The sequence below is a fragment of the Temnothorax nylanderi genome, unplaced genomic scaffold (assembly GCF_030848795.1).
Source record: "Temnothorax nylanderi isolate EJ_2023f unplaced genomic scaffold, tnyl_v1.0 TNYL_tig0131_pilon, whole genome shotgun sequence".
NCBI classification, from domain to species: domain Eukaryota; kingdom Metazoa; phylum Arthropoda; class Insecta; order Hymenoptera; family Formicidae; genus Temnothorax; species Temnothorax nylanderi.
In genome coordinates this window covers 67686-89454 of record NW_027249193.1, presented here as the reverse complement: position 1 = coordinate 89454, position 21769 = coordinate 67686, and the positions used below count along the sequence as shown (strand labels likewise).

At 34.2% G+C, this 21769-nt stretch overlaps 1 protein-coding gene across 14 annotated transcripts in view; it reads right to left on the bottom strand.

The window, feature by feature from the left end:
• Ndae1 (Na[+]-driven anion exchanger 1) overlaps positions 1-21769 on the bottom strand; it is a 63658-nt gene that overhangs the window by 15313 nt on the left and 26576 nt on the right. For 6 of the 14 annotated variants that reach the window (XR_011719219.1, XM_071713887.1, XM_071713890.1 and 3 more), the window contains 13 exons: positions 20463-20594; positions 14074-14139; positions 11900-12038; positions 11261-11480; positions 10762-10885; positions 9775-9951; positions 7369-7473; positions 5426-5529; positions 4842-5027; positions 1506-1712; positions 841-1253; positions 469-634; positions 107-256 (listed from right to left, as the gene is read on the bottom strand). Coding sequence is in view for 13 of the 14 variants with exons in the window: in XM_071713887.1 (XP_071569988.1) it covers positions 107-256; positions 469-634; positions 841-1253; positions 1506-1712; positions 4842-5027; positions 5426-5529; positions 7369-7473; positions 9775-9951; positions 10762-10885; positions 11261-11480; positions 11900-12038; positions 14074-14139; positions 20463-20594 (2189 nt within the window). In the remaining variant the exon portion in view is untranslated. Of the gene's footprint in view, positions 1-106; positions 257-468; positions 635-840; positions 1254-1505; positions 1713-4841; positions 5028-5425; positions 5530-7368; positions 7474-9021; positions 9085-9774; positions 9952-10761; positions 10886-11260; positions 11481-11899; positions 12039-14073; positions 14140-20462; positions 20595-21769 lie in introns of all 14 variants that reach the window. The other 8 variants (XM_071713899.1, XM_071713891.1, XM_071713895.1 and 5 more) reach the window with 8 other exon arrangements.

The following is a 21769-nucleotide window of genomic DNA, read 5'->3' as shown; positions in this document are numbered from 1 at the left end:
AATCCAGATCTCGAGGTGTGTGCAACCGTTTATTGTCTTCTTAATTGTAAGTAATTGTCGCATTCTTGATTTCTCGCGTATTATTTCTCGCGTATTATATCATTACCTCGCAAGCTGTTTTATCCAATGTCGTCCAATTCATGTTGTCATAACTGGATGGCAGACTGGTATTCGGTGGTTTGCACCAGCACTCGTAGTCTAGTGTTCCGCTGTTTAAAGGATATTTCTTGCCGATCGACAGCACATTTTCGATAGCCTAGAATGTACTGATACACTTAACATATATAGAAATATTAAATAAGTAACAATATTAAAAATATCAAAAACTCGATTTACGTTAAATATATGTAGGTATATTATCAAATAATACGTTTTTTAAAACGCTTTAACGATGAAAAGAATTGATAGAAAAACTTAATAAATTCACTAGGTATCCATCTTGCTGGACAACAGTACGAGTTTTCTCACCTTATAGATAAAAATGAAGGCGATGAGGGTGGCAAAATTTTCCTCCGTAAATCGAGTGATATAACAAACGCAAGCACTTGCGTCCAGAGCCACGAGGATCATCAGAATCACGGCGATCCATGTACCGATCCAGAAACGGAAGGGCATGTAATCCCAATCGACCTTCCTGCAAAAAGAATAACGATCTAATTAGATTATTTTGAAGAAAGAAAATGTTAATAAATGTCTATAGCAAGAATAAATATTTTATACGTTTGTCGACTCTAGCTTCATAAAGTTACAATATAAAGAATGCTAATTACAGAAAGCAGTCTATAAAAAATGTTGCTAGAGGTTAGTTAAAACGCAGATACATTCTATCAGGATACTCACTTGCAAAATTCGTAGACGATCGTTTCGAAAACCAGCACCGGACCCGTGGAACCGAGTATAGTCAATGGCTGACCAGAGAAGAATCCATATCCTATGCCGCAGACGAAACCAGATACCAGCGATTCCATAGCGGCCATATTCTTGCCGGTTGCCTCGCTGAGGAGGCCGCCGAAAGTAATAATGGGCGACAAGCAGGCGAAATACAGAAAAATGAAAGACGCGACGCATTGAAGCGCGAGGGCTTCCTTGAAGTCGGAAACGTAAAACGGAGCTTTCCTCTTAACGTCGTTGATCAGACCGCCGAACAGTCTACCGGATCTGGAAAGGCCGGATTCCTCCCTTAGCTTTTGTTCGTCAGCTTCCTCGTCGAACTCTTCCTTAGGCTTTTCCTCCTTGGGCCTCTTTCTGACTTCCTGAGAACGGCAAACCAAGCTGCGATTGAAGTGGCGAATACTTTCTAAACTTATATTTTAAAACAAGACATTAAAATCGATATAATTTTGATGATTTTAATTAACTATGGATATACACAAAAAGAGAATTTTACTTGTCACGTGCTTTCGTGGTCGCCGATAAAGATAGAGATTATTTTCGCTCATTTACGTAATATCGAGATCCGACCTCATAAAAATTATATCGCTTTTGATTCCTGAGACTATCCTCACCTGCGACGGTATAGCGGCTGGCGGTTCTATTCTAATTGCGGGATCCCATTCACCAGGTGGTAATACCGTCACGGCGTCTAGGAACTCGTCAATACCAGCTAAGAGATGATTTCTATTTTTCGCTTTGTAAGCCACGTCGTGGAAGACTTCGTCGGACATCAAAGTCGCCATGGCTCGACCGATCTCGTGAAAACCCGAAATCCCACCCTAAAAGCAACCCGCAATGCGGAGTATTATATAATAACTTTGTCGTATTGTCCGATATTTAGGAATTAAATCAATTATATAAATGCTGATATATTTGTATGTATCGTTTTATATAATTTTAATATCGTTATTTTTTCCATATACTCTTTTCAGATATCTTCTATCGTACTTTACTTTAACGATTTATTTTGAACATTTTGAAATTATAATATCGTCATAAAATGGCGCCATTAACTTAAGGTAATTATTGCATAACTTATTGCGAACAATTACTTAATACAGAATAACGTAAGATGAGGTGATAAGCGAAGGTTTTGTAAGAACTTGTGAGATTATCAGCCACGTGTAACGCACGAAAATAAACTAGTGTCCCTGTTTATCGATAAATATTTTTTATCGCAGAGAGATTATATGTATACAGTCTAAGAACTGATGACGTAAGCAATTCATTTTTAAACAGAAAAACGTCATTAAAATTCGATTTAATGCTAATTATACAGAATAGTTTCTTATGTATACGTGCGTAAAAATGATATAAATAGTTTATATAATAATGAGATTATTAGACAGACTGATATTACTTTAATTAAACTGTATACTTTGTGAATCAGTTGAAAGATATAATAATAGTTTTTAAATAATTTTGATATTTAAATATTATTTCAGGATTAAATTTTTTGTAATATTAATTAACACTTTTCCATGCTTCTAATGCATTCTTACAACATTTTTTATACATTTTTTAAATATGCACAGATAATAATTGTTTATAAATTTCTATAATTTCCTATTATTATTAGAATGATAAAAGTATTTAAATTTAAAAATGGACATGCCTAATGAAAAGAACCATTTGTGAAGAGTGACGTTACATGTTAAAATACAACAAGCTCGCAATTGCATACTTAAATTGTATTCGTGTGAAAAAAAACTCTTTGTTACTTTACGTATAGGTCCCTCGAGACAATAGTCAGCAGACGCAATCAGCATGCATGACTGCTTATTAAAGGTTTAATTGTCCCGTTGTGAGGCAGAGATGGCCTTCTCGAGTCTTAAATTGATATTTAGATAGATGTGCATACACATAAATGCGAAGAGAGGACCTTGCGCAAGTGGTTCCGAAGCGATTCGAACTAGATACATTCTTTTTTTAGATCTCACCCGTTCGAGATTGAATATAGAAGATGATTGCCCGTGATAAATCGTTGATATTACTGTAATAGCCGAATGGTAGAGATATTGATTTATATTATATTGTGCAGATAATTGACGATTCAAAGTGACGTACTTCAAATAATTCGTTAATAACTACTGCCGCATTTATATATGAATATAGGTATAGTAAAATTATTTCAGAGAATTTTCACTATAGTTAGGAATTCCAATTTATTGCGTTATGTTGATTCTGTTGTTCTAATATTTCGAACAGCGTGCAAATATCCGCATATGTCATACTTTTTTCGAACTTCTTTTGAATATAATAATCTCCTTACGAATCATCCGACACTTTCAAATGCATAGCGTTCCAAAGTGAACGAATTATTAATTTTTTAAAAGAGACAAAAATAGTAACAAGCTTGTTTTTTTGCTATAAGAAGATATTTGCCTTTACTCTTCAATTGCAACTCAATTTACGCATTTCAATTTATCTAAATAAAAAAATTTGCCAATATAGGTAAACGTAGTTCTACGTTGTTGGTTGCGGCACAGTTGTTACTGTGCCCGTTTGATTTTTATTATATTGGCAATTTTTTTCTAATTCTATTATGTTCTTCAATCTTTTCTACCCCTATTTCATATATAAATCTTTAAAATTTAGTTGATTAGTTCTTGAGTTACATACGTTAGAATTTGCTAGGAATACGTACATACATAGAAACCTAATAAAGCTGGGTCTAATCACCAAATCTTAAAGTATTATATATGAAATAGGGGTAGAAAAGACTGAAGAATATAATGGAATTAGAAAACTTATACACTTTTAAAGCAAAAATTGGTTACCCCTTCAACGATCTTCGCCAAATTCAATACCAACCTTCCTTTAATGATGCTCTGTATAAGAATACATGTATAACTTATACTCTATTTAGGCATAAATCGGTATCCCCGGATCGACGACAAATTCATGTCAATACAGGATCCTCCCAGTGTTAAGTATAAATTTCTTGCAGAAATCGGTAACCCCTTCCCCGATTCTCGCCAAAGTAAATGCCAACCTTCCTTTAATGACACTCTATCCATAAAAACAAATTTCAGCTTGATATCACAAAATTTACGGAAATTAGAGCAATCACGGAGATTTGTTAAGATAGAAATCGGTAACACCTTTTGGAGACTTTAGAGACTTTAGAGAGAAAATGAGACTCTATAAGCTATCAAATGACACCTTATTTATTATTCTACGATTATTAATATCGAAGATATAAACGTTCAAAATGTGACATGTTTTCGTTGCATCTGTGTTCCTGGATTTACCACCTACTTACTATCGACAAAAACGTAGTTCTACGTCAAAAGGGAAACAGAGTTGTATCTATGGTAAATCTGCAAAAATGTTCTAGTTAAAAATATCAAGAAAAAAAGATTTGTACGTAAGATAAATAAATATTGACATTATTTGTGTCAGAGACATTATTGTTTCAGAGTTGACATAAAACTGTGTTTCAAGATAAAATAATAATCGGCGCGTGCTTTAAAAACGACGTAAAACCAAAGTATAAAATTCACAAAAATTATTATTAGTAGGCATAAAAAATTGCGTTTGATGACCGAAACTGCCAATATTTATATATATTCCCTTGTATATACTTATTCTCTTATATACACATCGATGATTGTATACTTATTAAAAAGATTTACAAATACTGGAATTACAGAACACACAAAAAACATTTTTTATCGTTTTCTCATATATGGGACGTGCTGATTAAAATGTAGTCATAGATACATATGGGTGGTAAAGTCTCCTTTCATCACAACAATTTCTGCAAATCTAGATAATGAATCTAGATAATGGATGACTCTCAATGAAATGGTGCTTGAAGTAGATCGCGACGTCCATAACTTATTTTCTACTACTCATTTTCCGCATTTAATCCGACCTCTACGTAATTGCGATAACGTTCTTACCATGGGCCCCAGGAGAACAAAGATGAACCTCGTCGGAACAGGAACTTCTGTCAGGTCCCCCATTATCCCAGCCTGGCTTAACCGAATGAATGCGGACAAAGTCTTGTCGAGAAAATCGACCTCACCCACCAGTATGTTGCTTGCCTCGGCGCCGGGTGGTATCTTCCTCATAAAGTGCGTATTACCCTAATGAGAAAGTGAAGTTGAAGTTTCTCGGATAAAGCTGCCCACGATACGGAATATCAATTTCGACATTATAAAGGAGAAGGATTTAAATAAAGCCTGTTTAGCAAAGATATTGCTAGGAAAATTAAACGAGTTTTGCTTGTCCAATATTAAAACTATCGGAAGACAATAGGCCGATTATTATAACAATTATGTTAAGCTTTTGTGAAAGTAATCCGTATATAGTGCGTGCGTAGACACATTGTATAGATTTACTTTTAATTGTATTCACGATAATTCAAAGATATCCGGTAATTATAATCTGAGCTACAAACGTTCATCATATTATGCCGTTACCGTAATGTACTAAACTAGAAGGATCTAATTTCTCAAGGATCTCGGGTAATGTATTTACAAACCTTGTGATTAGCGTCTCCGTTCTCCAAAGCGGAGGAGCTGTGATTTCTGCAGATAGACACGCTGCTAGGGCTCCGGTCCATGCCGTTGCTGCCCGGTTCTTGGCCTGAAAGAGATCTAGCTTACTGCCTACTGCACTTTTACGCGCGACTTGAGTAACAGGCTCTGTCAGTAGCATGCAATGGGGAAAATGATGGCTTTCGGGATCCGCCCGTGCGTCATTAATCCTCCGAGGTGCGCGCGCGAACCAGATTGCAATTTCGTGCGGCTCGAATTTCACACTCCGTGTTATTCGCGCAAATTCGCTTTTGCAATTGGAACAGTACGTCCCGCTTTAAGGCAGTCTGTCGCAGCATTGTAAAGGTCGAACGCGCCCTTATCTCGCAGGAAAGTCACTGATCACACCCCTTCGGAAACTCATGAATTTTCTCGCAACTAATTCGAGTGGTATGCTTGCAAAATAATAAGAAGGCGGCGGAGTGTGCGAAGAAAATTTTCAAAAAGTTGTTGATTTATATTCACAAGCGCGAAATTTATTTATAAACTTAAGACAAACCTTTTGTTTCGGCAGAATTAACGCGAGTTTTAAAAAATATTATATAAAACTGACTTCTCTATCACAAATTATGATGCGGTAATAATAATAACTATATTTATTGTAAACAAATACTAATTCGCATATAAAAGCATCTTGTTCAGAGAACAAGATTGTTCAAGATTTGTTCTTAAAGAATCAAGAAGTAAAAACTCCATTCTATGATAAATAAAACTAATAGAATATTTATAGATATGTTTTTAACAACGTATAAATATCAATAATTTGTAAAATAGAATAATATAAGTTTCTCTATTTTTATAATGGCGAATGATTAATAATTCAATATTCAGTATTTTATCTTATTTACAGCATAATGTTGCAATTTTACATTATCTCTAAGTTTCGTAAATTAAACACGCTATCTCGCGAAACAAATTAACTCAAATTGTCAAATTCTCGTTAAAAAGACAGTTAAACCAGTCATGTATGAGTAGCTATTTAATTACTGATAGCTATTTAATTATCTGATAGAAATCAAGCGTAATTGAAAAACAGATATAATCAATATTATAAAATGCGGACAGATTATAAGATTATATTGAACTGATATATTGGTTACGCGATAACCAGTCACATTAATTTATTAATAATTATTTCTGAATCTTCTTTTTTTTATATTATAGCGCATATAATCGATATTGACCGACTTATTCGATTAAACGAATCAAATAAACTTTGTTTAATCGAACCCCGCCATTACTTAAAGTAGCACTTGACCTTTTTACGCCAAATGTCAAGGACGATCACTAGCATCGCTTTGCAAAGATAACCCTATCGTAAATTTCTCCAATAGTCTTATCGCCCCAAGTAATATGAACTCTCTCTATATATTTGCAATTTAATATCCCTCTAACTGTCCTTCGCGAATAGAATGCTTAATAATATTTGATCAAACATTCTTTGATTATATATAGTATCTAATAATTAAATTTAATGCGTCTATTTTCTTCTACAAAGTTTTTTAAGTTAAATTTTTGAAGAATTTCTAACAAGTGTTTAATAAATAAATACTTTTATGTCATTAATTTCTATATCTAATCTAAAATCAAATCTAATTTTACGAAATGGCAAGAGGCTTAATGACGCCTGGCGCTATTTGCAAGTCGGCCACCGTTATCCGCAGTACGGTAAGGACTCTTCGGTAATTTCTCGCGAGCGAAAATGAAGTTTGTCAAGCCTTTCAGCGTTCCAATGACAATCCGTCCCGATATCGAACAACGGTTTCTCAATAATTGCTACTGCAGATTAATCTACGTATACGTGTGCGGAGCTTCACTACGGATTAATGCGGCTCGCGAGTGTGAAGGTGTGTATAAGTAGAGAAGCAAGCACAGAAAAGCGGTTTACCGGGATTGCCGGGTATCGCAAGGAAGCGGCTACCAGCATTCAGCGCTGCTCCACTGCCCTGACTTGTTGCGCCGGCGATCGCCGGAGCGGAATTCGATTCCTCCACTAAAAATGAGCATGAAACACAACACCAGGATCGCATGTTATTTACAGAGGAAGGTGCGAGAAGGAATAAAGGATCCGCCGTACTAAATCGCGATCGCTTTGATTTCGGAAATCGTTTGAAATGTACAACAAACCTATTAATTTACACACATATCGTCGGTTTTCGATTGTATTTCTCATCGCGGATATAACCCTTTGACAATAGCGGGACAAATTATGAGTCGAAATTAAAAGCAGCCGCCTCGTTTATATCAGCGTTTCAATCTCGATCTGAAAATTTAATCCGAGAAAAAATTGTTGCGTGCAAACAAACAGTCTGGTTCCGGAATATTCCGTGTACACGTGCTGATTGCAATGTTACCGCGGGGAGAAAATTATACATGCAATTGTTTCTGCAATTTTTATGTGGAAAAGGCCCGCGCAAAACGCCAGGTACATTACAAAAATTATTTATTTATTTCCGCTTCTTCGTAGGTTACGAGGAGAATGGACTACGTTAGTAAGGATACTGAAAAGAGATTAGTCGATTATAACACTGAGAACTAGAAATGCTCAATAGTAATGAATATACAGTAGACAGGGTTTACATCGAGTTACGTGCACCTAGTAAGATCACATAGAAAGATCCATGCCTCATGATCGGAATCATAAACGTTGTCCTACGTTGTCAACGAAGGGACGTGCATGTTGATCAATGGATAATGAGACCGCAAAACGCACGGTAAATTGCAGTAACGTCACGTACGATAGGAAGTAAACCCGTCATTTGCAAACGCATTTAAATTCTCCGTGTTCTCGTCGTACATTTAATATCGCTGTCTGATCTTTGCCTACACTGAAGGGAAGATATTCAATATCAACGGAAGATGATAATTAGACAGCCACATTTAATGCAAATGAGAATACAGATCATGTTGAGTAACCGTAATCCACTTCTCGTGTTGACCGCATTAGCCACCGTAATCAATTTCAGTGAGTATTGAGAACGACCAAGATGTATCTAGTATTCAAGAGGTAGAATCAAGCACAGTAGTCACGGCTAGAATAGGTCAGACGCGTTATCTATCACAGTGTCGTTGACATTTACGCTCTCGATAAGGACACGTATTTATGGAAGGTAACATTTTCTCGTAGATGATAATGTCTGACTATTTAAATCAACGCTGTATAAAAAAAAAATTCACAAATTGTTTTGAATCTCGAAATTTTGAATTTCTACGCGACATGAATTTTGCCAGATTGTTCGGGATTCTCGGTTCACACAGAGAAATGTTAGATGATGCTGTGTCCTTATAATTGAAATTCTTGTGCATTACAATAAAACAATTACAATTCCATCGAGATAGCTGAAATAATAGGAGGCAGGATCGACAAGAGACCGGAATATGAGTTTCGCCGCGCGTCGATCACGAGCTTACGTGATGAGACACGTGAGAAAGACGACAGAGAAGAGACTTTAGTATAGACGAAAGATAATATAATAAGTGAGAAGTAGAATTTTGTGCAGATTCGTAATAGAATCGAGTGTAAACCATCTGGCAAGCTAACCTTTTAGCGGACACATCGCGAACCACGTCGTGAATCCCACCACGTGGGGTATGCCAAATTCGTCTGACAAAAGAAAAGAAACGATGGTAAATTACAAATTTTCGACCGGCTTGAGCTCCGGAGCACACGAAGAGAGGTGACTCGATGAGGGCGATGAGCAGTCTCGATGACGCCGATTGTATTTCACATTGACAATCAATTAGCAAGACAATCACCAAGAAACATCAGGCAGTTGGGGAATGACCATGATCGGCTTGTAAATCCAACGGATCGCGGACGGATCCAGCGACAATCGAGATTGTCTTGATCCTCGCTTGATCGGCACGCACTATGACACACAATCCAATGATACCAAGTTATAGCTAAACGTATCGCTTGCCTCCCAAATTCAAAATCACAATTTTTTTAAATTTAAAATTTTACTCCAAAATACTCCAATGTTGAAATTTTGTCCTCAATACACTTAACTAAAATGAACTTCCTAACAATTGTACTTTCTTGTTGGCATATCAAGTTCTAAGCCGCAAACCTAATCGATTAGGTTCAAATTGCAAATCTCTCAGAATCGAAGTTGCGGAACTAAACCCGCGAATGCTTTTAATCCCGGCAGCGATAAAAGGTAGAATTTGCGAAGCGATCGATACACGCATGTTGTAGTTGTTAGTGGGTTGTTCCATTTGGGGTGTGGTTAGAAAAGCGACGAAAGCACCGCAATCCAAGGCTGCTTAGCGGATGAACTGGCCTAAGTTGTACCTGGAACCAGAAGGTACGGCCCTTTGAGGTCTTTCGCCTCTTTCGACAGCTGTGCCGTGTTCGAATTCGGGCAGCTGCTGCTGCGGGCGACGGACGGCACGTAAGTGTCCTTCGGTTCACGACGCTCCTGCAAATCTGACGTCAACAAGGCATGCATACCACATGAACAGTCGCAATCTGAAAATGTCGATTGTGTCGTACGTGTTTTAACAAAGTTTAGCACACCCTAGGATCCGTGGACCCGACCATTTCGTCTCCGCCACCGTCATCCGGGTGGTCTTCAACGAAAATGCAGGTAAAAATAAAAACAAAATTGGATTAGAAATTAAGATAAAATTAAATTAAATCAACTTAAATTATAACAGACTCTTAATGATCCGCGATATCAAAGATTAATAAAAGAAAAATAATCTGCAAAATAAAAATTAAAACCAGAAATTTAAAAAATCGACCTTAATTTAATCTCAAATTTATTATTATTATTATTATTATTATTGTTATTTATCTATTAAACATTATTTCGGATCATTACGAGCATAGTAAATAATAAATTAAATATATTAGCAATTATTAATTTAAATAATAATAAAAGTATAATAATAATGTTATGACAGGATATAGGGATTTTGTTTTGTCTAAGAACTAATAATTATTAATTATAATGTTTATTATATTATTTACTATATGTATAATAAATTTATTAAACAAAAAATAAAGTATAATTTAGAAGGAATGACAATAAATTAAATATAAATATAAAACAAAAAGGAATGAGGAAAAGCGCACGCACGTTGAGCACGGGCACGTTAGGTAGGCAAACGGGGTGGTGCTAATCACGCTGAGACAATCTGTGTTTTTGAGCTTCCATATGCCTGACATTACAAGTTATTATGTACACTATATGTGTATGTGTGTGTGTGGAACCATCGGCAACCTGTCAAAAAGTAATTTACCGATATTGAGACGAGAAAGTAACGTGAAACTTACTCTTCGAGGAGGAATGATTGCGTCCTATCTCAGCTAACGACCTTATGATCGGTAACTTCGACATGTTATTGTCTTTGCGTCTTTCGTGTTGGTGCCGATGTCGGACGAGAAGGGCTTCTCTCACCTGAAATGATATTAATACTCCGTCTGATCGATTGGTTAGAGGTGTGCACGTGTGTGGCTGATGTGCCGAAGTATTGATTTAAAAAAAAAACAGAAATATCAGGAATAAGTATAGAATTGTAAATCTAAATCTTTTAGCTCTCATTAAATATCGATAACGGGTTTTCGACGATGACATTGCTATCTTTGTAACCAATAAGTTAGCTCCCTTTTTAACGAGACACATGAATGAACTTTTTATACATGCGTTATGTATATCAATGACAAAATGTGAGGATTATAAATGTATTTGTGGTCTATCTAAAGATATCGCGATAAAACTTTGAAGAACAGGTATCAGAATGACGTTTCTTCACGTATTTGGCTATATTCTTACCTTCTCTCGCAATTCGACCGACAGTACTTCTTTATTGATCATATTATCGAGAACAAGATCAGCTATCTGTTCTAAGCTGCCCGCCTCCATATCGAGCATGACGGTCCCGTTTAAAAGGAGGCTCCTTAACTCGAAGAGTGAGTGCAGTGATAAAGTGGCAACATGAGGTTTGCTCCACCTATTGCCACCTTCCTCGACGTCTTCCTCGAACTTGATCCATCTACGTATATTATATTTATGTATAATATTTGCGTATATACGATTTATAAAAATACTTGCTATTTTATTTTAAAGATTAAAAGTTTTAAGCTCTTTTAATCTTTTTTAAGTTTTAAATGAATCCAAAATACTTGAATCTGCATTTAAAAGATTATTATTACAATATTTTATTTCTGTATTTTCTGTGTCACTGATATTTTCGTTTAATTATTCATTTCGATATATTCAAAAGATTGAAATTGTTTGTATTGTAATATGTATTTTTCCACATCATTGTATTGCATATATAATTGGACATCATTTTAATTGTAAAAATATTATATACCGTTGTAAAATCGACGATGCGTAACATCAATGCGCAAACATATTCCTGCATTTTAAAAAGTTAAAATCGAGGTGGAGTTGCAACTCGACCTTTACCTCGCTGTTTCCTTCCATTCCATTTCGTCGCCATCCTTGATAAGTTCCTCCATCTCCGAGAAAAGCGGATGCGATTCGTGCGCATCGTCACCGACTTCCTCGCCAAGGATGAACTGTACTCTCTGGGCTGGCGGAGTGACTAAACAATTGTGCAATAAGGCATGAATCGCCGATCTTGAAGTCGCATTCGGCAGACAGAGATATGCGAGAGTATGTACAATATTTATACAGAGAGAGAGAGCATACATATTTATCAGAATATATACGCCAAGTATAATAAGATATAACAGATGAGAGATTTGTTTAAAATGATATCGCTTGCGAAATGTTTAGCTAAATGCGATTGAAAGAGTTGACAAATACAAAATACATACAATATTAATAGATATTATAACGGTATAGACATTCTGGCCTAAATTTTTCATTATGTACATTGTTCGTCAGATAGAAATTGAGACAACTTTTACGAGAACTTGCACGTTAAATTAGAGATAAACAAATAAATCCTTAAGACGATATCGGCTATCCTTGTTTACGTGCAAAACGGTATGCAAGCAAGTAAACTATTCAAGTTTCCATGAACATGCCATGTTGCATTTTATTCTCTGCGCATTTCAGCGAATGAATGTAATCCAGAAAGAAACATTGCATAGCATATATAAAAGAAAAATTAGATTTTTTTCTAGTAAAATATTAGCAGAGAGACAAGATAAATTCTTATATGTCCAAAAGACTATGAGAATGATCAGATAAAGAAACAAAGTTTGGCGAGGACCGAGGGATGTCAGCACAAAAGTGCCCGACATTATTTGATGTCAACGAAACTTATATAACGTAAAAAGGGGACAGAATTTCGTTTCCGAAACGTCCCCTAAGCCCGACTGCGTCGATTTCAAAGCTTCGAGTGAAAGGAAGTTGACGTTGATCGATCGACCGACAAATAGCGTAAAATATATATGTATGTGTATGAACATATGTATACGCCATGATAGATGACGCATGCACATTAGAAAGATTTTTTTCAGAGAACACATAGAAAGCAGAGTAAAAAAAAGTATAGAAATCTTCTAATTAAAACGATTGTGTAACCAGTTGTGTAATGTAAGTTACATAACTAGAGTTGGGTAAAATACTACTTTATAAAATAAATTGCAAGGGAAAAGGCTATCCCATAGCCCTGACCTGTTCTATTACTATCGCCGATGTAAAGAAGACTTTAAGGTCAATCAATTATTATACTGACCTATGAGATCTGTCACAGGATTTAAAGCGTAATTTATACATAAATATTTTTCTTAATGTGATATGATTTTTAAACATTACATTTATTTCAATAATATTTGTAAATAATTTTGTATCCCAATTTCAAAATGTTCCAAATGCGAGAATGAGAATGTATTATAATATAATTGAATTACAAATCCCCGAGGCAGCTCCATTATTTCACGGTAATTTTGTCATAAAATGCTAAAAGTACCCAATCGTCATGGACGATGTATTTACTTGTTTATTCTCGCATGCGGTAAATTTTTCATCGACCGTGGTTACACCTCGCGAACGTGGAAATAGCGTTCTTACCCTTCTCTGGAATTTTGTATTGTGTTGTGTCGTGCGTCGCCAAAATTTCGGTACCGTTCGTACATCCTACAAAGCTAAATATTTAACGCAACCGGCGTGCAGTTGCGTAACCGGGACTTTATACCTTGGTATACATAATTCGCGCTGGACACGTGCGGAGAGTTTGTAAATCCACACACACGTCGCAACGCATGGCGAGGTACTTAAGCACAAATGCGTTCGCCACATCAAATACAATCGCGTTTATGTAACGATAATCAACGAATCAAGGCGATGTCTGTTGCGATATACAAACTACTTGCTTCTGATAAACGTTGACGCACGTGACGCGATTATCGCGGACACCTGACATCATGTCGAAACATTCCGTTACGTTAGGCTTAAAATCTGATCGAGATTATTACTTTCGCGGGATGTGATCTCAGCGAAAGCATCACCGCCGACTCAATCTCTCGTTGATTGCAGCAAACACGTGAGATTTTCAACGAGGAAACTTGTATATAGGATTCATATTGCATTGTAGGATGCACAAACGATCTCGTGTTAAATTTGCATCACATAAAGGAGTCTCGTATGTATGCATAAGGGTGGCTTACATATCATCTCGCCGGCTGGGTCGCAGATGCTAGCGAGACGACCCCTGCGCGCCATCAACAATTGTCCTGCAATGTCAACGGTGTTACCGTGTCATTCGGACCAAAGAAATGCCGATGAAAATGATTTTCGTAGAGAGTTTGTGTCATATTTTTTTTAAATTACTGACATACAAAATGAGCAGATTTAGAATGAATGATTATGCTTCCGATTCAATTGTGAAAAATAAAAATCCTTTCATTTTTTTATAAAGAAAATTATTTAATTATCTTTATAATTATTACTTGATGTGATAAAACGTGTTACTGTCTATCATGTGTGTTCTCAATTAGAGAGCACAAGAATTGCGGTATTGATTCAGCCGTTCGTGATGAAGAATATCTTAATCATTTAGTCTTGACATATACACGATGTTTGGTAAAGTCAAGATCAGATATTTATGATGAAAGATTTTGACGACGTATTGATTAACCGTATCTTAAAGATTTCCTATCACTGATACAAGTAAGAAATGTACACACATTACAGAAATTCAACTTATTTACTTTGATTTCCTAACTAGTTTACGTCAGATTCTTGTAACGCTTCGTTAAACTTCTATACTTAATCAGAGCTCTCTCTCTCTCTCTCTCTCTCTCTCAAAGTTCTGGCATTTACTACACGACTAAGAAGAAATATATTAGACTTTTTAAAGCTGTGCTTTTCGCGACTTATATTTTACTACATATTTTGTACTTATATAAAAAATATTTTCTTAACATGCAGCATACGCAAAATTTAATATTTTATTTGTAACATTATTTTAATAATAATGTTAAAATTATTTTAATAATAGATAAAGCATAATTTTTCTTTATTTATCCACGATAATTAAATAATAATAAATAGAAATTTTTGTTTGACATTATTTATCTTTGTTCATCTATTTTTATGATCTTTATTACATATGATCTGGCTTTCATTTTACAAAAATTTAACTTTTTTCCCAAATATTTTTATATTATAATTAAAGTGAGTTAAGTGATTAATTATTGAAATTATTCTATCTAGAATTAAAATCGCTTATTATATGCTTATTATAAATTATATTAGTATAAATCAACTTCTGGAACTTCGCACAAGTCTTTAAAAACGTTTGTTTCAAAAAATTTTTAATTTTAATTTTAAGTTTAATTGAACTTAAAAACCGTCGCTAGACTAGCTAAGCTAAGAATAACTAATATAACATGATTACATAAAGTATAAAGATCCTCTCTTCGATGTTATAAACTTATAAAGTGAGTTGTCTAAGTAAAATCGAGCTGTACTTGAAATCCGTTATTAATTGGTTCAGTCTGCAGCGGTAGAAATTGATACGCGAAGTAAGAAATTATACATTTTAGCACTTTCAGGAAAATGTTTCAATCTAATATAAACAAAACTTTTTAAATAAGCAGACAATATTTAGTGTTTTGAATGTATTTAACGTGTCCCAACACATATCAATTTTAATTATAATTTTCTAGATTTTTTGACAAAAATAAATTCAAGTCTCTTTTATAAAATATTTTGAAGAATATTATTCTTTTTTTATTGTTGGTTTTTGGTGTTCGAGTATATAAAATGGTGCCGTTATTAGCACCACAATGGCTAATAATACATTCTAAAGATTGCATTCAGTGCCAACAATGGCATCAATAATGGCACTGAATGCACAATCTTTAGAATTTATTATTAGCAGATACGAGCATATAAATAATAAAATGGTATTGCGGTTAAGACGTCAACGTTTCGTTGTGACAGCAATTAAATAGATAACGCTACAGTTAGCTGGTAAAAAATTGCAATAAGTTGCCGATGTGTTTGCGCGAGAGAGTCCTTAAGAAATTCATTTCCCGAAGGTTGTAGTTGTAAATGTATATTTTTAATGTAGTTGTGTAAATATATATATTTAACGTCGTGAGTATTTCTTTCTAGTCTCATCAATTCTCGTCAAGCACACAAAACAATATGGAATATATAGGGGAGAGTTGGCAATTACCGCGCGGTTGACAATTCCGCGCCATTGTTTATCTCAATAACTATTTGTATTACGCGCCTACAATGATGTTAATATCATAGAGTAACACGAAATACCCCACCCGCATGCGCCGTCAATGCGTTCCGGCCGTCCATGTAAACACAGTGCGCTCTGGAAGCTTCTCTGCTTGCTCGTTGCAATTTTGCTGGTAGTTTCGATAAGAGGTGAGTAATATAATATTTACATTAGAGAAATAAATTTGACGGATTTGATAGGCTAAAACACTATAAAATTAGATTGCAAAGTGATTTTAGAAACACGCGTTTCTTTCCTATATATTTTAAGGTTGTAAAGTAAAATGATTGAGTTTGATAATTTCGCGCCCAAGGTATAATACTCATAGGTATAACGATAACTGTGTGTTAAGAGTTACCAAGACTGTTTGTTTACAATGTAAGGTGCTTACAGAAAAGATCGTTGCTTAAGTTTTGATTTGAATTTATAATGATCGTTATTTGTTAACGCATTCACTTATTTTTATATGTAGGTACCTACTAGACGATATTAATGCATAAATATAAAAAAAACATTTTGTTATTGTGTTCTACTTCATGTCACTGGCTGAAGCCAGAGTAATTTTTATAGGTACGGCTTTATTAAACTGGGCACGATTTTATCAGACCTGGTCACGATATTATCAGACCAGTTTGATAATACCGCGTTTTCTCATTTTTTGGAAAATTATTAATATTTCAGTTTGTGTTTAACTTTCAAGATTATTGCTATGATATATGGACAGCCAAATAAATGACCTATCTAAAACTGCACAGTTTGTTTTTTTGAAGCATTTCTGAGCTTAGATATACGCTTCGGTTCTTAGGGGCTCGGTAATTGCCAACTCTCCCCTACATAATACAAAAATAGATACGTTTTTGTAGAATATCCATAATAGACAATATAATATACTTCTCTTATGTCCAATCCCATTTCTTTCCCATGTTTTTTTAATTAAAAGATTTGTATTCTAAACAAATCAAATCAATATAAGACTATAGATATATATAGTTCTCTTATATAATTGTTTAATTAATTTATGAAAATATTTTATCAATTTGTAATTGATCTATATATGAAATATTTATCTACCAAAATATTTAATTAATTGATTGTTCTTTTGTATATGCAAAAATTAATACGTTTTTGTTTTATTTAATAACAAAATTTAAATACGTGACTTATGGCGCTTTGAAAACTTGACGATCGATATTTCCTAACAGTTTCTTCATCTTTATCGTGTTTTATTCATTACAAATGAATAACTTGATCAGTTACTTTATCATCTTCCAATTTTTCGATAAAATATACTTCACAGTAAGTAATTGGTTCCAATTTTACCAACATACTTCACTCCATGCGAAAGTTTCCGACCTTTGAAGGTTCTTTTAATCTACTATTAAATTATGCAAAGAAATTTCTATGTATTAAATCATAAAGCTCTACAGAGAAAATAAAATTATTTGTAAATGAATACAAACACATTTTATTTTGAAACTTAATTTGATTAGTTAATAAAGTACTTAATAATAAAAAAAGTCAACTTTTATAAAGTAAAGATAGTGCTCTATCAAATTTTTGCCAATAAAAGATCGACTCAATAATAAGAATAGTTCTTGCATAACCTGTGTACGAATTTTATCAAAATGAGACTGATTGTGAGATTATTAATACTTTACGTTTATGTCGCTATTTTTAACATTATGGGTCTGTTTTCTATTGCTGAACTGGCTGCACTAGTTCAGAATTTAGCTTTTTCTTTCCAATATGGAGTAAAAAAGATAAACTCTGAACTAGTGCAGCCAGTTCAGCAATAGAAAACAGACTCTATATGATGCAGAAATACTATTTTTTTCGTGCCATGAGATTCTTCTTTTTTTTCTCTTCTTCGTATAGTTAAACACATAACATCATTCCTTATACTGATGGGCTGCTACAGCATCTCGGTATCGACAGGCTCCTTGTATTCAGTGTATCAGAAGTAGGGTGAATACCCGGATAAGTCTCGACAAGTGGTTGGCGCGCTGCCATGTTCCATTCGATAAAGCAGTTCCGCAAAAGCGCAACGTATCACATGTGAAGTGTTTCAACATTCCGAATTCGTTTTTAGTACGAAAAAGTAATTACAGATTTTTCGAACAGTCAGTGTAACAATTCCATGCAATAAATGCATTTTTTTTTCGAAAGCATCAAATGTTAAATTTGAATGGGCGAAATAATAGCACTGCCATGAAATGCGAAACTCACGCCGCTACGAAATGCAAGGCGGCGACCCTCGTTTCATTTTTAGATTGGCCCAGTCTTCTTTTTATTACTATATTTACCGACTCTGTCTATTCTAAGCAACAAAGAGGCAGAAAATGTATACATCTTCACATGACTGCGGAAATACGACGATTGATACAAGTTAGACATTTTACACTTATAGACATTACATTTAATTAAATAGAAGCTTTATTAGAAATGTGAATTTAATATTAAATAAATGAAAGTTTCATGCGAGATTAAAAGAATTGCTTTTGCATTTAAGAACTATATAATATTTAGGATACAAAAACAATTTATAACTTATATTATAAATTGAATATTATTAAAATAATATGTACGATCAAAACATATTGATAATTATAATAATTATTTTATATATCTCTTTTTTATTAAGGTGATATTTCTTTTAGGGGAATGCATTATATAAATAAGAAATTACAAAATATATAATATCTAAGTCATGAATAAATTAATTTTACGTATTCGAAATACACGTGTCATTTTTGAAGCACAAAGAACGTAGCACGCGTTGATGCCAAATTCTGAGTTGCAAATAGTATATAAATATCGTGGGATGAATACGATATATTCATAAGATTTGATGATTTTATTGTTTACAGATGCATTAAATTAACTTCTCAATTGAAGTAATATTTGATTATCTCTAGCTGAGATAATTTTCATACAGTATTATTATTATTTATCAATAAAAAGAAAGGATTATTAAAAAAGGTTATTTTTAATCAAAGAAAGTAATTATCAAAGAAATCAATTAATATGAAATTAATTTGATGAATCGCATAAATCCGTACAGATTTGCTTATCAATTTATGAAGTAATATTGGCATGTTATCAATCCGATACGATTCTAAATAATTATAATGTAATTAAAACTACAGGCATTTTTAGTAACATCAATTTTTATCTAATTTTTTAAGTTCTTGGCGCAATCAAACTTGCTTTATCGAACTAAAATGTTTCTGTCGAAGAAAACTCATTTATATGGACGATTGCAAACAAAGATTACAAATAAAGTATTACATATATTTTCTCAGAAGTTTTGACATCATAGTATGTGTGTGTGTGTGTGTGTATCAGTATAGTTTTATAGTCCGAAATATTGCTAATATATTGAGGATTCTTAATTTTATTGTTGAAAGATGCAATGGAAAAATAAACTTTCTTGCTCCAATATATGATATATCGCAATATGTTAATATATATACGTATAAGCGTTAATATATACACAGTAAAAAATTTTGTGTCAATGGAAGTCCACTCTCAATTTTGTGTTAAAATAACTCATTCATCGTGTTATTTTTGACATTTAGAAATGTTATATCGACATTTATAACATTTCTAAATGTCAAAAATAACACGATGAATGAGTTATTTTAACACAAAATTGAGAGTGGACTTCCATTGACACAAAATTTTTTACTGTGTATGAGTATGAAAGTATTAAATCAAGCATAAGTGCTTGATTTAATACTTTCGTACTCTTGTGCAATTTCGTATGTATTTATTCAGAACGCTAGGTAATATCTCATACGTAATTAACGTTTCGTGTGCCGCCCACGTGTGAATCCTCGTTTCTGCCACAACGTTCTATTAAGCCGCAGAATTTGAAACATCCGCTTATTGACAGGAATGTAGGATACGATAACAATCAAACGATATATCGACAATAGTTACCACATAAAACAATAGCCTCCAAATAAATTATATATGTATATATATAATTTAACTAAGAGACATATATGTCATAATAGATGTAAGATACAGAACTTATTCTCAATGAATTATTATAAAAGTACATCCTATTGATGAATTAATCCCCTGACTTAATGGATGATTGAGTTGAAATTAATAATCGGCAAAAGAAAAAACTGAAAATTGAGAATTACTACATCAGCACAAGTGTTACTTCGTGCGTTCGTCATTATACTTATACGATACTCCGTCACTGTTTGAACATCAGGCTCGAGGTATTGCACGACGCGACATCATTATCGATAAAAGTCGCACAACTTTCTGGAAGACGAAAGAAGAAGTGAAGGATCGACTTACTCGGTCTATCGTTGTCGGCGTCCTCCTTACCACAGGGGTACGACTGCCGTTGTGAATGATGGTGCTTATGCCGGCGGTGTCTCCTTTCCCCTGGCAAATGCACGCCCACATACACCGTGTGCGCTCTGTGACCTGGAAGCAGATGAAAGGGATGCCCGTCACACACAGTGCCTCCGCAACTCGCCAATCTCTCACCATGGGGAAGGTGCGCGGGATTTAGAGCAATTCTCCCTGATGAGAATGCACGCGATATACAGGCTTTTCTTTCGCCACACGAAAGGAAATTAGCATCATTTAATCGCGTGATCCTGAAAAGATACCTATGCGAGACAACTAGATTCTACTAAGTGTGAAAAGATTCTCCAGGTGTGTCTTTCCAGATAGGGTTAATTTACGCGTGGGCTATAGTTCGAACGGAAGATCGCGTGCTAAGATGAGTCCACACATAGGTGAAAAGGTCAACAGGTTTGTGCGATTTTGTAGCAATGGGCAGATGAATAGTTGAACTTTGTGTAAACGATATACATTAATGACATACCATCCACTTTTCTAATATTAACACTAGAACCGAAGATTAACTTGTTTCTATTTCTATCGAAGGGGTTAAAATAAAAAAAAATAAAACAAATTTATAAAATTGATTATCTATATATTTCAATAAAAGTTAGAAAAAATTTCAGAAATGGTGATGTTTTAAAAATAAATAATAATTAATTTGTTGACACTTTTACGAGTCTAACTACATATTTGAATTTACGCAGGCTGAAACAATTCGTTTGTTACTATTATTAACCAGTTATTGCGATAAATATTACCACATGTCAGTGATCGAATTGGTACGACACCCTTCACGGAATGAGGGAGGTTCCAGGTTCGAACCCTGGCTGAGGCAATATTTTTCGCAGTAAATTCTTTACAGTTTTTAGATAATTAAATCGCGTCGATTTAATTTCGGGGAGGGAAGGGTTTTAATGTTCCAACGATAGCTGTGTTTCAAGTCCGATAAAAAATCGGCGCGCAGTTTATTAAGTTGAAATATATATATATATATATATATATATATATGTATTATATACACGGTAATTCGTTACTTATTAATTTCTTTATTTGCGCACAACGTACCCCGCCTGACTCGCATTCGCCGTTGATTAATTTGTTGAAATAATAATTATTTTTAAAAATGTCAAACAAGTCATTTTGATCCCATTGGCAGCTCTAGTGTTAATAATATTAGCAACCTTTTAGCACACGGAAAGAACAGTTTTGCTGAAGTATTTAAAAATTTTGCTAGATACAGATCTGAAAAT